Raw genomic sequence first — 17,566 nt, 5'->3', positions numbered from 1 at the left:
ATATATTTTTAAAGCAGCTCTTAAAACTTGCAACATGTGACATAGTTGCAATTATTTTGCTCTTTCTGAAAACAAAAACAAAAAATGATGGGATCAAAATAAAAGTATTGGTGTAACCTTGGTTTTAGGACTAATAAAACTGCCTATTTCTTTTGTGAGTGAAATAGATACTCTAGGAGAATTGTATTCATTTCCAACACCTAGTGCAGTACAGGAGAAGGAGTGAGCACTTCATTTTTACTGAAGCAATTAATTAGAAAATGGCAAATGTATGTCAATATCCATCTTTTCATCTTACTTTCATTACGTAGCAACCACACAAGTGCACATACAACTGTCACTGTTTGAGACTGACTTTTTCTTTCAAAGTTTGAGTTGTAAGACTCTAATAGATAACCCATTTTCAAAAGCAAAATTTGGCAAAATGTTCACATACAGATAAAAAAGATGGAGGGAAACTTGTTTTTCCAGAAAGACACTTTAATGGTGCTAGCAAAGGTCAGAAAAAAAAAAAGTTCATAAAACTAGTTGAAATACAATGAACAAGTAACAAATCACCCTTCAGGAGAAAATTCTCCAAAATTAGAGAATACAATATCATATAAATGATGCTGCCATATAAGTATAAGGAAAAGGAGAAGAAAAAGGGTTTCTTCTTTTTCTTCAATACAAACATCGCTGCATCACAATTAACAATAAAGCTGGCGTTTTCATCTTGGCGATGTCACAGACGTTCCGTTCCTCACTATCCTCATATGAGCAATAAATATGTTAATATTGAAATCGGCAATGCTTTCAGAAAAGGTTAACTCAGACCTGTAAAATGTTACATTCCCTTGGAATGTGGATTAGCGAATTGTAAAGACATCTGTCCATTTGCTTGTCATTTGACAAGGGAGAGTAGAGCTCAGCCTGGGCAAGCTGCCCTACCCTATTTAGAAGGATTCCCAAGCCACTGGTTTGCAAAAGAATCTGCAAAATCCTGCTAGAACTCTGAGCTTCAACCCCAGTTCTCCAGACTGCTCTAGTGAAAAGCCCTGGCCTCTTCCCAGAGTAGGCCAGGTCAATCCATCAGGAATGGCTGCCAAGTGAGAAGGGTTGGCCACTCTACATGAGAAGTATATGGAGACTGATTCGCACACACACATGCACGCACACACACACACACACACACACACACACACACACACACACTCGGCTGGGCTTCTAGAATTGTCTACCTGCCAGGATACACTTTTTATTTTGTTACCAGCCACAACCTAACAATTAGGCTAAATGTGATCATTAACAGGGTGTGGATTATATGTTTTATGTGGGAAAAAACTGTAAGAGTTAGTCCCATGCTATTAAAATGTTGATGAGGATTGAGTATCAAGGAGGATCAATGGGGTTTTGTTTCAGGGTAAAAAAAAAAAAAAAACTTATTAGCAGAACCCAGTAATTATAATAGATTTTATTGTTTATTGTTATCTACTAAAATAGAGACTCCTTTTACTAAAGATATCCTCAAGTACTTCTGTGGTTTATAAATGATTTTCCCTTCATTATCATGGTGGGAAGTCTCAGGAGAACAGAGGTTCACTATGAGTCAAACACGCTGTGCCAGAGAATCGGTCCCTTTCTGATGTCAGTCTCCTCCACCTCCTCTTTGTTCTTTCTCTCTCTCTCCCCCCAGGAACTCCATTCCTCCACTCTCTCTCTCTCCTTTATCTATCTATCTATCTATCTATCTATCTATCTATCTATCTATCTATCTATCTATCTATCTATCTATCTATCTATCTATCTAATCTCTCTATCTCTCTATCTACCTGCCTATCTATCTATCATGCTATCTATCTATCTATCTATCTGCCTGCCTGCCTATCTATCTATCTATCTCTCTATCTATCTATCTATCTATCTATCTATCTATCTATCTATCTATCTATCTATCTGTCTGTCTGTCGTGCTATCTATCGTGCTATCTATCTATCGATCGATCTGGCATCTAATATTCCCAGGAAAAAATCCCCAAATGTTCTAATGGAGTATAAGATGAGAATAACGGTCCCAAGGGAATACTAGAAAAGATATCTCAGTTGAGTCACACACAGAATAACACAACTTCCCTTTATTAGACAACAAATTTATCGGCATATGCACCAAGTAAATACTTGGGCTAGTGGTACTTATGAACACTATTCTGGCAACTGAGTACTGATGATTGGATCAGATGCCACTGTGCCATGTAAGATTCTTCTTGAGAAACTTGTTCCATGGTTACGTTTCAGAAGGGATACATACTATGTAAGTCCATCCCTTTCCCTGCCCATTCCCAAACACACATACTTTGTTTAGTCACAATGCATACACTATAATGAAAAGTCATTAATTCTCCAGAAAAGAAATTCATTTACCTTTGCTTAACCTATTACCTCAACTTATTTACTTTTTCACTTTTTTAACCACAGAACCCTTTCTTGAGCTAACACTTAACAAGATACAGTAAAACTAATTCTGGCAGAATGCCATTTGGAAAAAAAAAAGCTACTTTAGAAAAGGACTATATGAGGATGCTAACATTTTTATCCCAAGGTGTTACACATACTGTTTTGGAATACGTCTACCACCTTACAAGGCAGCCTGTTCCATCTTTGGACAACTCTATCACAAAATTCCTTTCTCTAATAAGCTGAAATATAGATTTTTAGGACTACGTTACATTCTTAAATTTTTGCATCCTAATATACCCATAGTTTTGCTTTTCCATGGCTCTGCTGCAAGGTATATGTGAGAAAGAGAGAGAGAGAGAGAGAGATTATATAATCAACAAAATACCTATGTTATCTTCCCATTCTGATGCTTTTGGTTGGTGCAATGCAGTGGTTCTCAAACTTCAGTATGCATAGAAATGACATGGAGACTGGAAAGCTTGTGAGAAATTTTCTGGGCCCCATCCCCAGAAATCCTGACTTCGTAAGTTGGGGTACAACCCATGTATTTGCATTTCTCGCAAGCTCACAGGTGATACCACTGCTGCTGACCCTAGGACCACACTCTGAGTAACACTGAGGAAATATACACATTACTGCTCTCCCAAGACTCCATGCCCTTGCTGGTGTGAATGTCGGCTGCTAACAGCTCGCAGCTGCCTCTTGCATTGGAAATTGCCCTCAGTTGCAGGTAACAGGTTATTCCAAGGTTGTCCTCTCCCACGGGGTGACCCAGAACCAATAACTGGCTGATATTACAGTACAAAGACCCAGCCCCCTTGTCTCAATCCAGGCTGTCTCTGAATGGTCCTGCAAGTTGCAGTAGTCCCCTGAGAATCTGCTGAGTCTTCAGATCCACTGCAGTTTAGCTGTTCTCTCTGCACAATCTGGCCACTCTCACATGCTTACAAATGTATCTCATGGAAACACTCTGTAACAAACCTTCTGCACACAACTCTCCACCTCAGGGGGTGGTGGTGGGGTGGTGGTGGAGATTCTTCTCCTGGTTTCCAGGGAGCCCAGGCTAAGTCAGTTGGATTTTGTTTTGATTTAACTTTTCTTTTGACTCAGCCTACCACTCCAATTTGTTGAAACCTTTCTGGCTCCTGATACTCTCATCTGCTGTATTTGCTATTTCTCCCTGCTTTGTGTCATTGGCAAATTTGATAAGAATGCTATCTACGTCTTCATCCAAGTCACTGATGAAAATATTGAAAGGGACAGAGATGAGATTAGATTATGGTGAAAAGCTGCCAGAACCTCCTTCCAAGTTGATATGTATCCATTAAACAGCAATGAAGGAAGCACAGGCCTCAGAGCCACAGATTTTGGTTTGTAACACCAGCTCTAAGAGGCCAATAACTATTCTTCTACCTAAAAATAAAAATGCTTGTATAGTTCATATTAATAGGTCATATCTCACCACCAAAACGCTATAAAAATTATAAATAATCATGAATACTTGATTATTATTATTCACCAAATTTGTCTCAGGATGACAACAGTATTTGGTTATTTCTATGGAGGGCTTATTTCATTTACATATTTTTTTACATATTTTTTTTAAAAGAGCTTGTGATAAAGTTAATGTTCAATAGCTAACTCAATCTCACTATGTAGATCTAAAATACTTACAATATAGAAGAAAACCACAAGTCCTTAGGAATTGCAGGACTGGCCATAATCTAGGCAATGTAGCTGATAATCTCTCAAGGTGTCTGGGTTGGTTCTGTTTCATTTGCTTTAAATGCTCTCTGGCATCAAAATGCTGACTGGACTGAGAGTGATATAGTAAGTATCACATTAGGGCGGCAAAGCTGAATATTAGAAGTTATTTAAAACATGCGACCATTGATTTGACGGGAAATTGGCTTCCTAGTTAATTTAAATAGTTTTCATTTCTTTGGGTGAATACTGATGGTAGGCACAATGACCAGAGTGTAAATCATTGGCTGGAGGCACGAGGTTATTGCTTTTGTTTCTAGCTACTTAATAAGTCACCATGTGAAACATCCCAAGGAAGAATTTCTCCTCTTATTTTCTGTTGAAAAAATAATACCTGTATATTACCTTACTAAAAAAAAAATGTAGTGGGGATTTTTAAAAGAGAAAATGCTTTCAACTGTTAATACATTGGGAATAAGTAAAATAAAAATAGGTAAATTTTATTTTCAAAAATGCAATGAAAGGAAATGCTAGAATGTTAAGTGTGAGTATTTCTAAATAAAAAAAAATGTCTACAATAAGTATCACTTTATATTGGGAACCATTACTTCAGAATATAGAAGAAACTTCTAAACACAGGAACAATTGTATATAAAATATAAAAGTAGAAAATAAAAAAGGCACCATCTGCATTCGGAAACAAGATAAATAGCTCTGTGGATCAGAAACAGCACAGAAATGCAAAGTGTGTGCAAGGTTGAAGACGCGAGGCTCTTGAGCTTGGGATGGGGAGTAGGTAGTGGCTGCCAGGAGTGAGGATTCTGCTTGGCTCAAGAACTGGAAAATGCTCCCTGCAAGATAAAGGACCAGAGCCAGGCTTTTTGCTTCAGTCAGCCAGAGGTGGTGTCAGGCTTCCCAACTGATATAAGGGGGGCTGCAAAGAGAGCTGCTACCAACCACCACCTAGAACTGCTTAAAGAACCCCTCCTTTGTTGGGGAATTTAAAAGATTAATTTTCACAAAGCTTACTAATACCTATACAGGGGTGCATAAAAGTAGGTTTACAGTTGTAATACAAATAAATAATGCGATTATTAAGGAATAATAATACAAGAATAAAGTGTTCCGCATACTCACAACTGAAAACCTACTTTTGCCCACCTCTATATAGCCTCCATAATTTAAAAAAAAAAAAAAAGAAAGAAATGCAACTGAATCAATTATTTGGAGAAAAAATAAGTCCCTATAATAAACTGAATAACACCATTCTTAGGGTATATTCCCAGCAGTGGAATTGCTGAATTATAAGGGAGTTCCATTTTTAATTTTTTGAGGAAATGAGAACAAGAATGCAATTAAAAATATTTTGAATAAAGCCAAAACATCCCCAAAGTAGAGGATTGTTAGAAATGGTCAAATAAATTGTAAGTCAAATGATGACTATAGACATTTGTCAATAACTCAACTTTCTAAAAATAAACGCCAGCTAATTTATAGATTTTATTGACTATTTTAAAGACTTTTTTGAGAGCAAAAGTAAGGCAAAGAAAATTAAAAATATAAATATAATTGAAAACTAATATTGATGCTGTTGCTAACATTAATTCTTCAATTAAATGAAGGGAAACTTTCTCCCAGTTGTTTTAATTTTGGACACCATATTATTACATTTATAAATGAAAGAAAAAAAGGCCTGTTTATGTTCTATAATTTTTTTTTAGAAAACAATTATAAATTTTCTTTAATTTTATTGTCTTTTCATGGGTAAATTATGTGAGGGGGTGACCCAAAATGGAATTATCCCCTGAGGGCAGACCCCTTGTAGTACAGCTTTCCCCCACTAGGTGAGTATTATAGGAACCCATCTGTATCAGTGCACCAGCTGGTGTTGTTGTGAGAGGCTGCCTTTGACTTCAGTAAAAATTTTTGGAAGATTCTTTCAACGCGTTTTCCCATTTCATGATGGGTGATTTATGAGTGAAACTGCTCACACCGCTCTGAGTGCTCAGAAGTTTTGGCCAAAAATGACACAGCCCCCATGACCCACCCTCCCTATTCACCCAATCTCTCCCTGAGCAACTTTTTGTTTCTGTTGTTTTCCCAGATGAAAAAAGTCCTCAAAGGCAAGTGTATTGCCAATGTGGAAGAGGTGAAACAAAAAATGGCAGAAGCACTAAAAGGCATCTAAACCAACGAGTTTAAAAACTATTTTGAGCAGTGGAAAAAAGTCTTGATAACTGTATTGACTCAAATGGAGAGTACTTTGAAGGTGACTGAAGTTCAAACATGTAAGAATAAATACACAATTTTTTAATACATAAATTCCATTTTGGGGGGGCACACCGTCCTCTTACATAGGGGCATTTCTAAGCATACACTGTGGTGGGCTGGTGAGCCTAGTGTAAAACTAGGGGGCTAGGTGAGAATGAAAATGGCTACTGAGCTACCTCACCAGGTAGATTTTGACACCAGTGATATGGTTCTAGATGTCTCCCTTTGCGTGCAATTCCTGCAAGCTAGAAACAGTCTAATTACTTAAAAGGAGGTGACATAAAATGAAACAGGCAGTTACCACCATGAACCTTTCAGATCTGTATGGAGAATGATGCTCCCTGGCCCAGAGCCACAGGGATCTCCATTACACAGGTACTATATTATCCTGTTGTAAGATGGTGAGGATTCGTCTGCTTCATCACCAGTTCGGAATATTGGGTCTCAGCAGTATAAAAATGGGAGAGCCTTATAACAACATTTATAACTCTGTCTTGAAGAGCCAAAAGAAACTTCCTCATACTGCCAAAAGAAGTGAACCTAAAGGAGTTGCTGGAGGATTATATTTTTTAATTTACCAGATTCTTTAAGTCCTTCACATAGAATAGAAGGTATATTTTGCATGAGAGGGATTAAAAATAGGCTACTCTAAATTGAGAAGTTTGGGTTGGAGGCTTTAAGGTCATTTGTAGCTTTAATATTTATGGCTGTACTATGTTACAAATATATCATAAGCAGTCCCTGACTTAATAAGAGGTTATATTTCAGACAAACATCCTGTTAGTATCATATTGCATTATTTACATAGCTTCAAGGGCAATGACACATCTTTATGTTTTACCTTTTTGAAAATAATTCAAAGCCATTAGGTACATTTGATTGCTTCATTCAATTCACAAACAATTAATTGAGCACAATTTTTGAGTAAACACAAGGTGTGGCTAATACAATAACACAACAATCTTCTGATGATGATCAATACTCCCTGAGTGGTCTCAGAAAAGGAATTCCAAAAATGTTTTGAGAAAGGATAGTGTTTGTGGATAGAGCATTAGATTCTTTAGTGAGGTTCACATGCTTGTTTCTTTGCTAAAGAAACAAGCTGACAAACACAAATTTGTGATACTATATGCTTTTCTTCCATATAGGAAACAATCAAATTATTTATTTACTTATTTTTAATTACACTTATTGGGGTGACATGGGTTAATAAAATTATATATGTTTTGGAAGATTTGATTTTGGGTGGTAGGCACACAATACAATCAATATACAGATGATGTGTCATAGAACTGTATACTTAAAACCTAGTTATTTATTTTTATTTTCAGAAAAACTTGGGTATGCTCTTGGGAGGATACCACATGTATAAGTATCATCCATCAGGTCTCAGGAGGGGAAAAATTATAGAGTGCTGGGAGCAAAGGGAGACTGGAAGATTCGTTTTAGGAGAAATAACTGAGGCCTGTGTGAAGGTCAATGAATGTAGAGACTCAGTGGCTGGCAGCACATTGGTGGTCCCAATGTTCCCGGCCAACTATGAGGAGGTTTTAGAATGAGGTGACAATAGGAATAAAGAAAAGGGAATAGTTTCTAGAGCAATTTTTCAAGTGGGAGTCACAGAATTTAGAAGCCAGTTTAATACTCTATGTGTATCGGCAGAATAGAGAAGAGAGAGGGAGAAAAAGGGAGAAAGTAAATCCTGGGTTCCCAGTGTTACAGACAATGAAGCTAGGCCATTAAACTACAGTAAGAACAAGACATCTAGCATTTGTTTAGGGGCATAAATGCATTCTGTTTTACACATTTTAGAGACTATAGAATGTGTAGGAGGAGATGCATAGTAGGGGCCTATGAGGACAGTTCTGGAGATCAAAAGAAAGACATAAGATAAATGTAAAAACTGTGGAGTCTTAATGGTCGTTGAAGCCAACAGACAAAGGTACTTGACATGTGTAAACAGAAAGAAGACAGAATTAAGAGTGGAACACCAACATTTAGGGGTTGGATACAGCAAAGACAACCTATAATGATTGTTGTTAAAATCCCCAAATTTGTATCCTGAGTCACTACCATCTCTGCCAGAACTTAAGACTTTTTATCCAGCTCTCTACTCCACATGTCCCCTGGATGCATGATAGGCATTTCAAATGGAACTAGTCTACAACTTCTCCCCCAAACAGGTTGCTTTTGGAGACTTCCCTAACTCAGTAAATGGGTACCCATTTTTCAGTTGCTTAGCTAAAAACTGTAGACTTCGTTGGCTCTTTCTTTTACACCTAAATCCATTCCCTTATAGAACCTTTTGCATTCTGTCCTCAAAATACAGGGAAATGCAATGACTTCTTCTACATTCACTTCACTGTTCTGGTCCAAACCAATCCTCTCTTGAGTGAACGATGACAATAGTACCTTAATGGTTTCACTGCTTCCCTTCAGTCTATTATAACATAGGGGCCAGGTAAGTCAAAACATGTGATTCCTCTGCTCAGAACTTTTCAGTGAGTCCCGCCTCACTCAGTGAAAGCAAAAGCCCTTAGAGGGGCCATAGGACCCAGTGAAATCAGATTCCATCACCTCTGTGAACTTGTTCTCTTCCACACTCCCGATTGCTGGTCTCCTTAAGGTTCCTCTGACTTCCCAAGAACAGTCCTGCCTCAGGATATTTTCACTTGTAAGTACCCTCCTAGATGGTTCTTCTTCCAGTTACCAACAAGGCTCACATCCTCAGGTTCTTTAGGTTTTGCTTTAATGTGACCCTTTCAAGGGAGACTTTTCTTAACTACCATATTGAAGTAACAGCACGTCTCTTCCACTTCTCTCTCTCCCTCTCTTTCTTAACTCCTTTCACAGTTTATCATGATCTGATATGCCATATATTTCATTTTTGTGTTTTTAAAGATTTTATTTATTTTTAGAGAGAGGGGAAGAGATGGAGATAAACAATGATGTGTGAGAGATATATTGATTGGTTGCCTCTCACATGCCCCCAACTGGGGACCTGGCCCACAACCCATGCATGTCCCCTGACTGGGAATCGAACCAGTAACCTATCGTTCACAGACTGGTGCTCAATCCACTGAGCTACACCAGCCAGGGCTCAATTTTTTATTTGTTAATGTCTGTTTTCCAGTTTCTCCTTCCAAGAATATAAGCTTCATGAGGGTAGGGGTTTTCACCACTGTATACATACCTACTACCAAGAACTGAGACTACATAGCACATACATGGTATCAAAACATTCATTGATTGAGTGAATGAATTCTTAGGATGTTTAAGACAGATGACATATACTGAGCTCTTCCTATGTGCTAGGCACTGTGCCAAGCACTTCACGCTTAATTGTATTGATTAGAGAAATAGGAGAATTGCAAGATACTATCATTCTGGAAACCAAGGGAGGGAACATTTCAACTAGTAGAGTTAATCAACAAGATCAATATTAAAATAAAGTAGGTGAATAAGTAAAATAGGGCAATTAGCTACTACAAAATTCGCTGACGATCTTAGGGAGCCCTTGGTTTCAGTCAAGTGGCGGGGATGGGAAGCCAGATTGGAGTGGGTCAAAGCATAACCAGAAGCTGAAGAATAGGAAACAGTAATGTCAATTATGGCTTCAAACAATTTGATGCTAAGGGGAAGCAAGGATAGCTAGAGACAGAAGATGGTATCATTAAGAGGTTCTTTTAGCATGAAGGAGACTTGAGTGTGAATGTTGGTGGAAGAAAGAGGAAACTGAGGATTGCAGAGAAAGAAAGCCAACCTATTACTAAAAAAGCATGCTGGAGAATGTGAAAGAGATCCAGTGTCCGGCTAGAGGAGCTCTTTGCTGCACACATCATAGGGGTCCATTGTTTGTTTCCTCCCTTTTCTTATTTCTTTAATGTGAAGAAGAGAAAGGACCTAAAACTGGAGAAGCAAGAAGTTCCTTCATGGTTTCAAAAGATGGAGAACACAGGTGATGATTTTTCAGTTTATCAACTATTAATTGTAATATTGAAATGTGAAATGAATTATTAGGAAGGACAGGTTAATACTGCAATATTATTTAAGGAATAGTATATTTTCATGTACGCATGTGTGCATGTTCATACCTACATGCTATGTCTTTCTAAGAATCTAGAGAGATTGTTCAGGTATCTGGGAGCTTTTGTGAGGACCTTTCAGCCATGTTGAAACCTTTGATACTAAGCTCAGCCCGCCATTTGATTAGTTTGCTCCTGGCTCATTGGTAGTGGTAGAAGCCCTCATATAGAAGCAGACAGACAATTCGGAGTTAATTTTCATTTCTTGTTTAAAGAGTGATCCTAGAATAGAAATAAGGAAATGAAATCTCATGACAGTGTCATCATAAAGTCATCAGCCAGATGGTAGTCCTTGAAATCTAATCCTGAGAGGCTTCTCGCAATAATTTGTAATATCACATCAAATATTATCTTATTCACCAATTCATATCTGTTCTCAGAGACCAAAGAGCAAGAAATGAATTTGCAGAGGCCCACATTTCTGCCCACATATGTTAACATGTACTCTGTGAGGAATAGGCTCAGGAAAACAAAATATTTTCCTACACAAGTCACAACAATGATCTATGTTCTGACCTGTATTGTTAAAACAAAATATTTTCCTACATAGGTCACAGCAATGGTCTGTTCTCAACTAAATTGTTAAACTACAGAACTGAGGTGAGAAGCAACTGTTCTTTTACTCATGAATGGTAGATGAATTCCTTTTAGGCCCACATGGGTATTTCTGTTTATATGAAATGGTAAATAAAGGTCCTATAAAAGCCAGCACAGATTTTGAAGATTCCTCTCATATATTTATAAGCTTGAACACTAAAATATAAAAAAAGTTGACTTTTGTTTTTGATTTTTGTCTTGAAAATATAGCCTACTAGAGTATGATATCAAAGTACAGTTCTTCCAAGTTTTGTTTTTTATCTTATTTAACATTCAGTAATTTAAAACTGAATTGAAGTTTTATCACTTTAAATAGGCTTTCAAAAGTACAAAAGTATTACATTTATTTATCCATATTATTGAAAGTTTTAGTTTAGGCAATGCAATCATGTTGAGTAGTAAAACTTGAACTGTGAGAAATGATGTAATCAGTATGCTTTCAACAAAAGTCCCTCCTACCTAAAAATTTTGGTTATAATTTTCAAAGATATGAGATACTTTTTCTCCAAAACCCAGATATCAACATAAATAATCTCTCCTTTTAAAATTATATTTACAGAATTCACAACAAAAGTGAAAGCGTTTATATCCTGTGATGTAGTTTTTGAGATTTTAAGCACCAGCTCTAGAAAATGGATAAATAGATGATATGAGGCAGAAACAAGGAAATAGGAAAATGGGAACTGCTTTGTTTGGAAACACTTTTTCATTTATAAAATTTGACAAAAGCTCCTTTTGAAGTAATAGAGTATGTGATTGTTATAAATGTGCCCTAAACTGCTTAGTTGAATGTAGACAAAGATGACCCAGAGCAGGACTGTAACATTTTCCATGATGATGGACACCTGCCCTACATACTGTCCGACAGGGAAGCCAATAGCTGGGTGTGGCTCTTGAGCACCTGCTTGGTGGCTGAGGAGATGGAGGAAATAAAATGTGAATTTTATTATAATACACTGACATGTAAGTAGCCATCTGCACCTAGTGGCTACCCTACTGGACAGCACAAATCTAGAGAAGGAGGAGGAAGTTACTTCATTCTGGGTGTAGCTGGGAAAGGTGTTTGGATTAGAAGGTCAAGATGCAAAAAATCACCTAAAGAGTTTTATTGTTCTTTATCTAGTATCAGATCTATAAGAATATAAAATAAGAGCTGTAGACAAGTTTATTCTGTGCAGTTGACACAGATAGCATACGTAGAATGTGAACTTCTAATGTAAAGGTATCATTAGCTAATAGAGAATACAAATCTTGCAACCTCTCGGAACAAGCATTAAGCTCCAGTGGCCCATTAGTATTACAACCCTACATGAATATACTATACAGATATACTGTACATGAATATACAAATTGTGTGAACAGACTGTATTTACTCAAAGCTTTGGGTGATTATCTGTCCAGGGAACTTAATGCCGTCCAGCCACAGCAGGCCAGTTTTTCAGTTTATTCTTTCCATGCCCTTTGACATTCTCTTTTGGATGGCTCCATCCCAATTCCTAGGAACCAGAGGTGGCTCTGTGACATAGTTCTGGCCCTACAGTTCCTGGGAAAGCCATTGCTTTCTTGATACAAGCATTGTCTCTTACCCTTCTTCTTCCTGCTGGAATGATATGATCGGAGGAAATTGCCAAGAAGAACATTGGATACTTTAGGGATGACATTGTTGAGCCACTAAGCCATCGGCATCTGCATATTTCTGAACTCACTAAGTGAGGCAAACAGACCTCTGTGGGGCAAGCTACTGAATCTGGGTTTTCTGTGAGCTGATACCAAAGGCCATCCTAACAGATATATTTTTCTTCTGTGTTGAGTTACTGGCATACTGAAACACTAGTAGTTAGTTATTGTTTACTTGCTTATTTACCCATTTAATCAAAAGGGTCTGGGGGTTACTCTGTGCCAAGCTAAGTGCTAAGTGACACGGGGGCTTAGCAGCCAATGTGCATGCCCGTACAGGACCAGTATTCTCATAGGACAATGAGACCAGCAAACACTTAACTCCAGTATCGGGAGATAAGCACTCTAAGAAAGGAGATTAAGAAGTACAAATAGGTAGTTACAGAACAGCCAGGGGGATGTAAAGTACAGTGCAGGAAATGGAGTAGCCAAAGGACATGAACAATGGTGGGGGGATTGCCTGAGGGAGTGCGGGGTGCTGGGTAGTGGGGGATGAATGGGGAAAAATCAGGACAACTGTAATAGCACAATCAATAAGATATATATATATACATGATATATATATGATATATATGTAAAAATATATATATATATATATATTTTTTTTTAAGAAAAGAAGGGGCTCAAAGAGCATGGGTTTTAGGGTTGGTAGTCAGAGAAGTCTTCCTGGAGGAACTGGCATTTACACTGAGAGCTGGTCATTTAGTAACTGAGAAGACAGAACACGGCTATGAGGAAATGAAATCAGCACAATGTTACTTAATTGCGGCGGGGTGGGGAAGAGGGAGGAGAAGGGGAGCAGAAAATTAGACTGCACTTTTAAGAAAAGGCCAAATTATGCAAGACCTTGAAGTCATTTACAGGAGCATGAGCTGTCTTCAGATAACAATGCATAAGCCAAGAGAGGCTTTAAAAGTGGGAGGAGGGTGAGAGATATGAATATACTGTTTTTAGAAAGATCATCCTGCCTTCTGCATCGAGAATGGATGGGAAGTAGGAAGACTAGAAGGAGGGAAACCAGTTAGGTGGATGACGTCATTCAGGAAAGGCATGATGGTCGAAGCATGGGGATGAAGTGAAGGGCCTGGATTGGGAAGTGATTTAGGCAGTAAATAGCTTTGTAATGACTTAGCTATTGGGGTTACACAAAGAGAGTCGAGCGTGAGCTTCTGATCTGGACAACTGACTAGGTTGTGGTAATGTCCACTGCAGAGGGATCATACAAAGGGATGTAGATGGCATTTGGAGATAAAGGCTGAGATGGCAAAGGTGAGTTCCCTTTGGGTCTATTCACTTTGAAGTTCCTGAGGGACATTAACCTGGCAAGAAATCAGTAGGATAACGCAGGTCAGATGCTCAAGGGTGTGCTCAGCTCTCAAGGGTCTAAGATGGGCCATCATCAGCAGACTGAAAGTACATATGTGGATGAATTTTCAGAGTATAAGAGAGAAAGGAACAGGGAAGAACTCCAGAGACATGAGTCAAAATGAACTTGGTAAGTTGCATGTTCGGTATGGGCCATCAAAAAATGTAATTCCACTGAATAATGATATACCTTCTGTAAGTGGTAGCTTTTTAGGGACCAAGCCAGAAAATATTAACTGGAAGCCCCTCCTCTGAGGAGTGTAAAGACCTTAATAAAGTGATCAAAAGAGCTGAGACAGTGCTTGGAGATTCGAGGAGCAGGAGAGTGTGCAGACTGGGTCCATGAGAGAGCCCTTCCCTGAAGCCCTAAATTTTATACCATGAACAAGCTTTTCTTTTTAGTGTCTTCTTAGTTTACATGCCCTAAATCCACCCAATTAATTTCTGATCTTAGTTTGCTTTGCTAAAGAGGCTTCTCTTTGAAAAGCATGTATTTCCCCATTGATATCTAACTACTGACTTTGTGATACCAATAGATTGCATATGAATACATCTTCCTGAGCCTACTAGGCCTTTGCTGAATTGAACCAACACTGTACGGGGAACAGAAAGTCCATACCTTTCCAATGAGAGGAGGCCCTCTCTCAACCAGGGTCCTTTTGATAGAGATGCCAATATAACTCCGCAACTTCAGGCTGAATCTTCTTTTCCATAGTCGTCTGAACACCCACTGTCTGGAATTCAGGACTAGAGCTGCTCTATTCCCCTAGATTCACCAGCCTTAATCTCTTTTCACAGTAGCTTTCACTCTTCAATTTCTAATTCCTGTTCAAGGTGTACGTGGTCTCTTAATTTCCATATATCAACAGGTCATTCCTCCTAAGTTTCTGCTCTTAGTTCAAAAAAGGTTTTGCTTCATACCCTTGATGGCGATCTTTTCTTCGTGTGAAAGGACACCTAAGTGACTTCTTCAGTAATTCATGTCATCCTCTAGAGCTCATTTACCTTCCACTGTTGTCTTCCTCGTCACTGCACATGCACAATTTTTGCCTCTGTTTTCTGACAGAACTAAAATAAGTACCCAACAATCCTTAAATTATCATAGCATGAATGAGCTAGCCCTTTATTATGCAAAGAGAGTCATCATCATTCAACAAATATTTACCAGTGCCTCATTATAGCACCTGATTCAGGATCTGTCAAATAAGAAGGATAGTCTATATCCTCATGGAGTTTAGAATAATGTGAATAACAAACATTAAATGATTTGTTACATAATTCATGCTTTTATTTATGATTAGGATAAATGTTAATGAAAGAGAAACAAGGGGTTAAGAGAGTGGAAAATGAGACAGGACCTAGTTTGAGGAGATGATGTCTCTAAGAGCTGTTCATTTCCATGGATATATAATGAGAAAGAAGTTATGAGTCAAGTTACACTACACAGATTTTCCCAGCAGGTGTGTAGAGTGAGACTCAAGATGGCACTATAGACAGCTATACCTCCAAAGTGACTTCCTTGTCAGATTAAGATCGGGGAAGCATGCACCATGATTAAATAGAACAATATCTCTTTGGGTGGAGAGTCTCAGAGCAGACTGGTACATGGTTCTTTTAGCTACAAATCAGTCTTTTGGTTTGGTGTAATCTCTTACTTATGTCACTATCAGTGTGACTGTGTAAAAATCAAGTAATTTCACCAGGTCCCTCATCTTGAAAAAACAGGACTTAGCAAAACCTGTGAGTTTTGTTAGTTTCGTCATCTTGGGTCCTCCCATGCCTGGTTTAGCAAAACTGGGAAAACAAATCTGCGTTGTCCACCCAGTGTCACTATGCCATCACTATAGCCAAGAATAGTTTTCAAAGTAATGCAGTTCATACCTTTTCTGAATGCTTGCCCAAGAGGCATTGATGTTCTCTGTTATCATGTGTACTTTCCTGGTGTCATCTGCAGAATAATCCTGGAGGAGTTTCAGTGCCAAGTCGTTTGCCACATCTACATTTATCTTCCACTGGCGGAGGTCTTTGGCCAACTGCTATAGATGCATATGGGAAAGAGAATGAATGTCAGTTTTCTCTAAAATCTCTAACTGGAGTTTCTTTTGTGTCCTCCTAAAACTTATTTATTAGATGTTTTTCAATTTATAACACATGCTTGTTATAAAAAATGAAAAAAAACTTATGATATATCATCTGTATAATGCCCTGTGTGCTGATTATCCAAAGCCTAATCTCCTTCCATTGCCATATATTTGGCCCCCTTTACCCTTTACTACCCCACTCCCCTTCTCTCTGGTGACCACCATGCTGTTGTCTGTGTCTATGAGTTTCAGTTTTATATCCCACATAAAGGTGAAATCCTATGATTCTTGACTTTTTCTGTGACTTATTTCACTCAGCATGTTCTCAAGATCCATCAATCTTGTCGCAAATGACAGTATTTCATCTTTTCTTATGGCTGAGTAGTATTCCATTGTATATAGAGAATTGTACACTTGAAACCTATATAATTTTATTAAGCAATGTCATCCTGATAAATTTAACTAAAAACATTTAAAAAACTAGTACAAAATTGTATAAAGATTAAATCTTAAAATGCTTCGTAAGTAGCCTTTGAGTCCTTATGTCAGAACATGTCTACATGACTGTTTTTACCCTACCACGTGATTTAGTCAATCATGACAGTAAAAGCTAATCCACTTTTCACAACAAAACGTTTCAAACGCAGCATGCTGAATAGGAACCAGTATCAGATTTCAATTTAGTAGTAATTAATTGGAAATCAACTGAGCTTAATTGCTTTTATCAGGGGGGAGAAAAAACTATAAAAATAAGCCCCCGTATAATTGTTGAGTATGTGACATATACCAACTATGAACAGAAAAAACAAAACAAAAAACTTCACGTATTTCTTTCCCTCTTCATTAACTTGTTGAATTGTTTATGTAATTAGTGCCATCTACTGGCATTTAACTACAGCTGCATATAGAAAACACTGAACATTAAAGGAACAGTGCTGTTATTCCAGCTATAAACTTTTTTGAAGGATCAGTTTATTCATAATACTTTTAAAAATAACCTGCTTTAACATTTGAATAAAATTACAAATATATAAATCTTGCTAAACCAAATGATGTATGTTTTCTTCTTTGTCTTTGGCAATTGAGTATTATCAAACTGGATATTTCATCACTTGAAATATCATACATTAAAAAAAAAGTTTCTGTGGAAGCACAGTAATCCCAAATTTATATGAAGCATTGTTGTCAGATCACAGAGAAGGCTTTTAAGCACTAAGATACTACTAAACTGCTAAGGCAGTTATAGCAAATCCGACATGCTGGGCTAACTAACTAGCTAGCTAAGGCAGCTGTCCGTCTTGAGAGATGATGGTGTAGCTTCTTAAGAGTCTATCTGCACCGCCGAGAATGG

General features: G+C 37.8%; 1 protein-coding gene across 2 annotated transcripts in view; it reads right to left on the bottom strand.

The window, feature by feature from the left end:
- The window catches only part of DMD (dystrophin), a 1,939,482-nt gene that overhangs the window by 479,649 nt on the left and 1,442,267 nt on the right, over window positions 1-17,566 (bottom strand). For both annotated transcript variants that reach the window (XM_090265340.1, XM_090265335.1), the window contains one exon: window positions 16,016-16,170. In XM_090265340.1, the coding sequence (XP_090121466.1) occupies window positions 16,016-16,170 (155 nt within the window). The remainder of the gene's footprint in view (window positions 1-16,015; window positions 16,171-17,566) is intronic.

This window comes from Furipterus horrens, unplaced genomic scaffold (assembly GCF_987537825.1).
Source record: "Furipterus horrens unplaced genomic scaffold, mFurHor1.1.pri manual_scaffold_17, whole genome shotgun sequence".
In the NCBI taxonomy this organism is placed as follows: domain Eukaryota; kingdom Metazoa; phylum Chordata; class Mammalia; order Chiroptera; family Furipteridae; genus Furipterus; species Furipterus horrens.
This window is presented reverse-complemented; position numbering and strand designations above follow the sequence as displayed.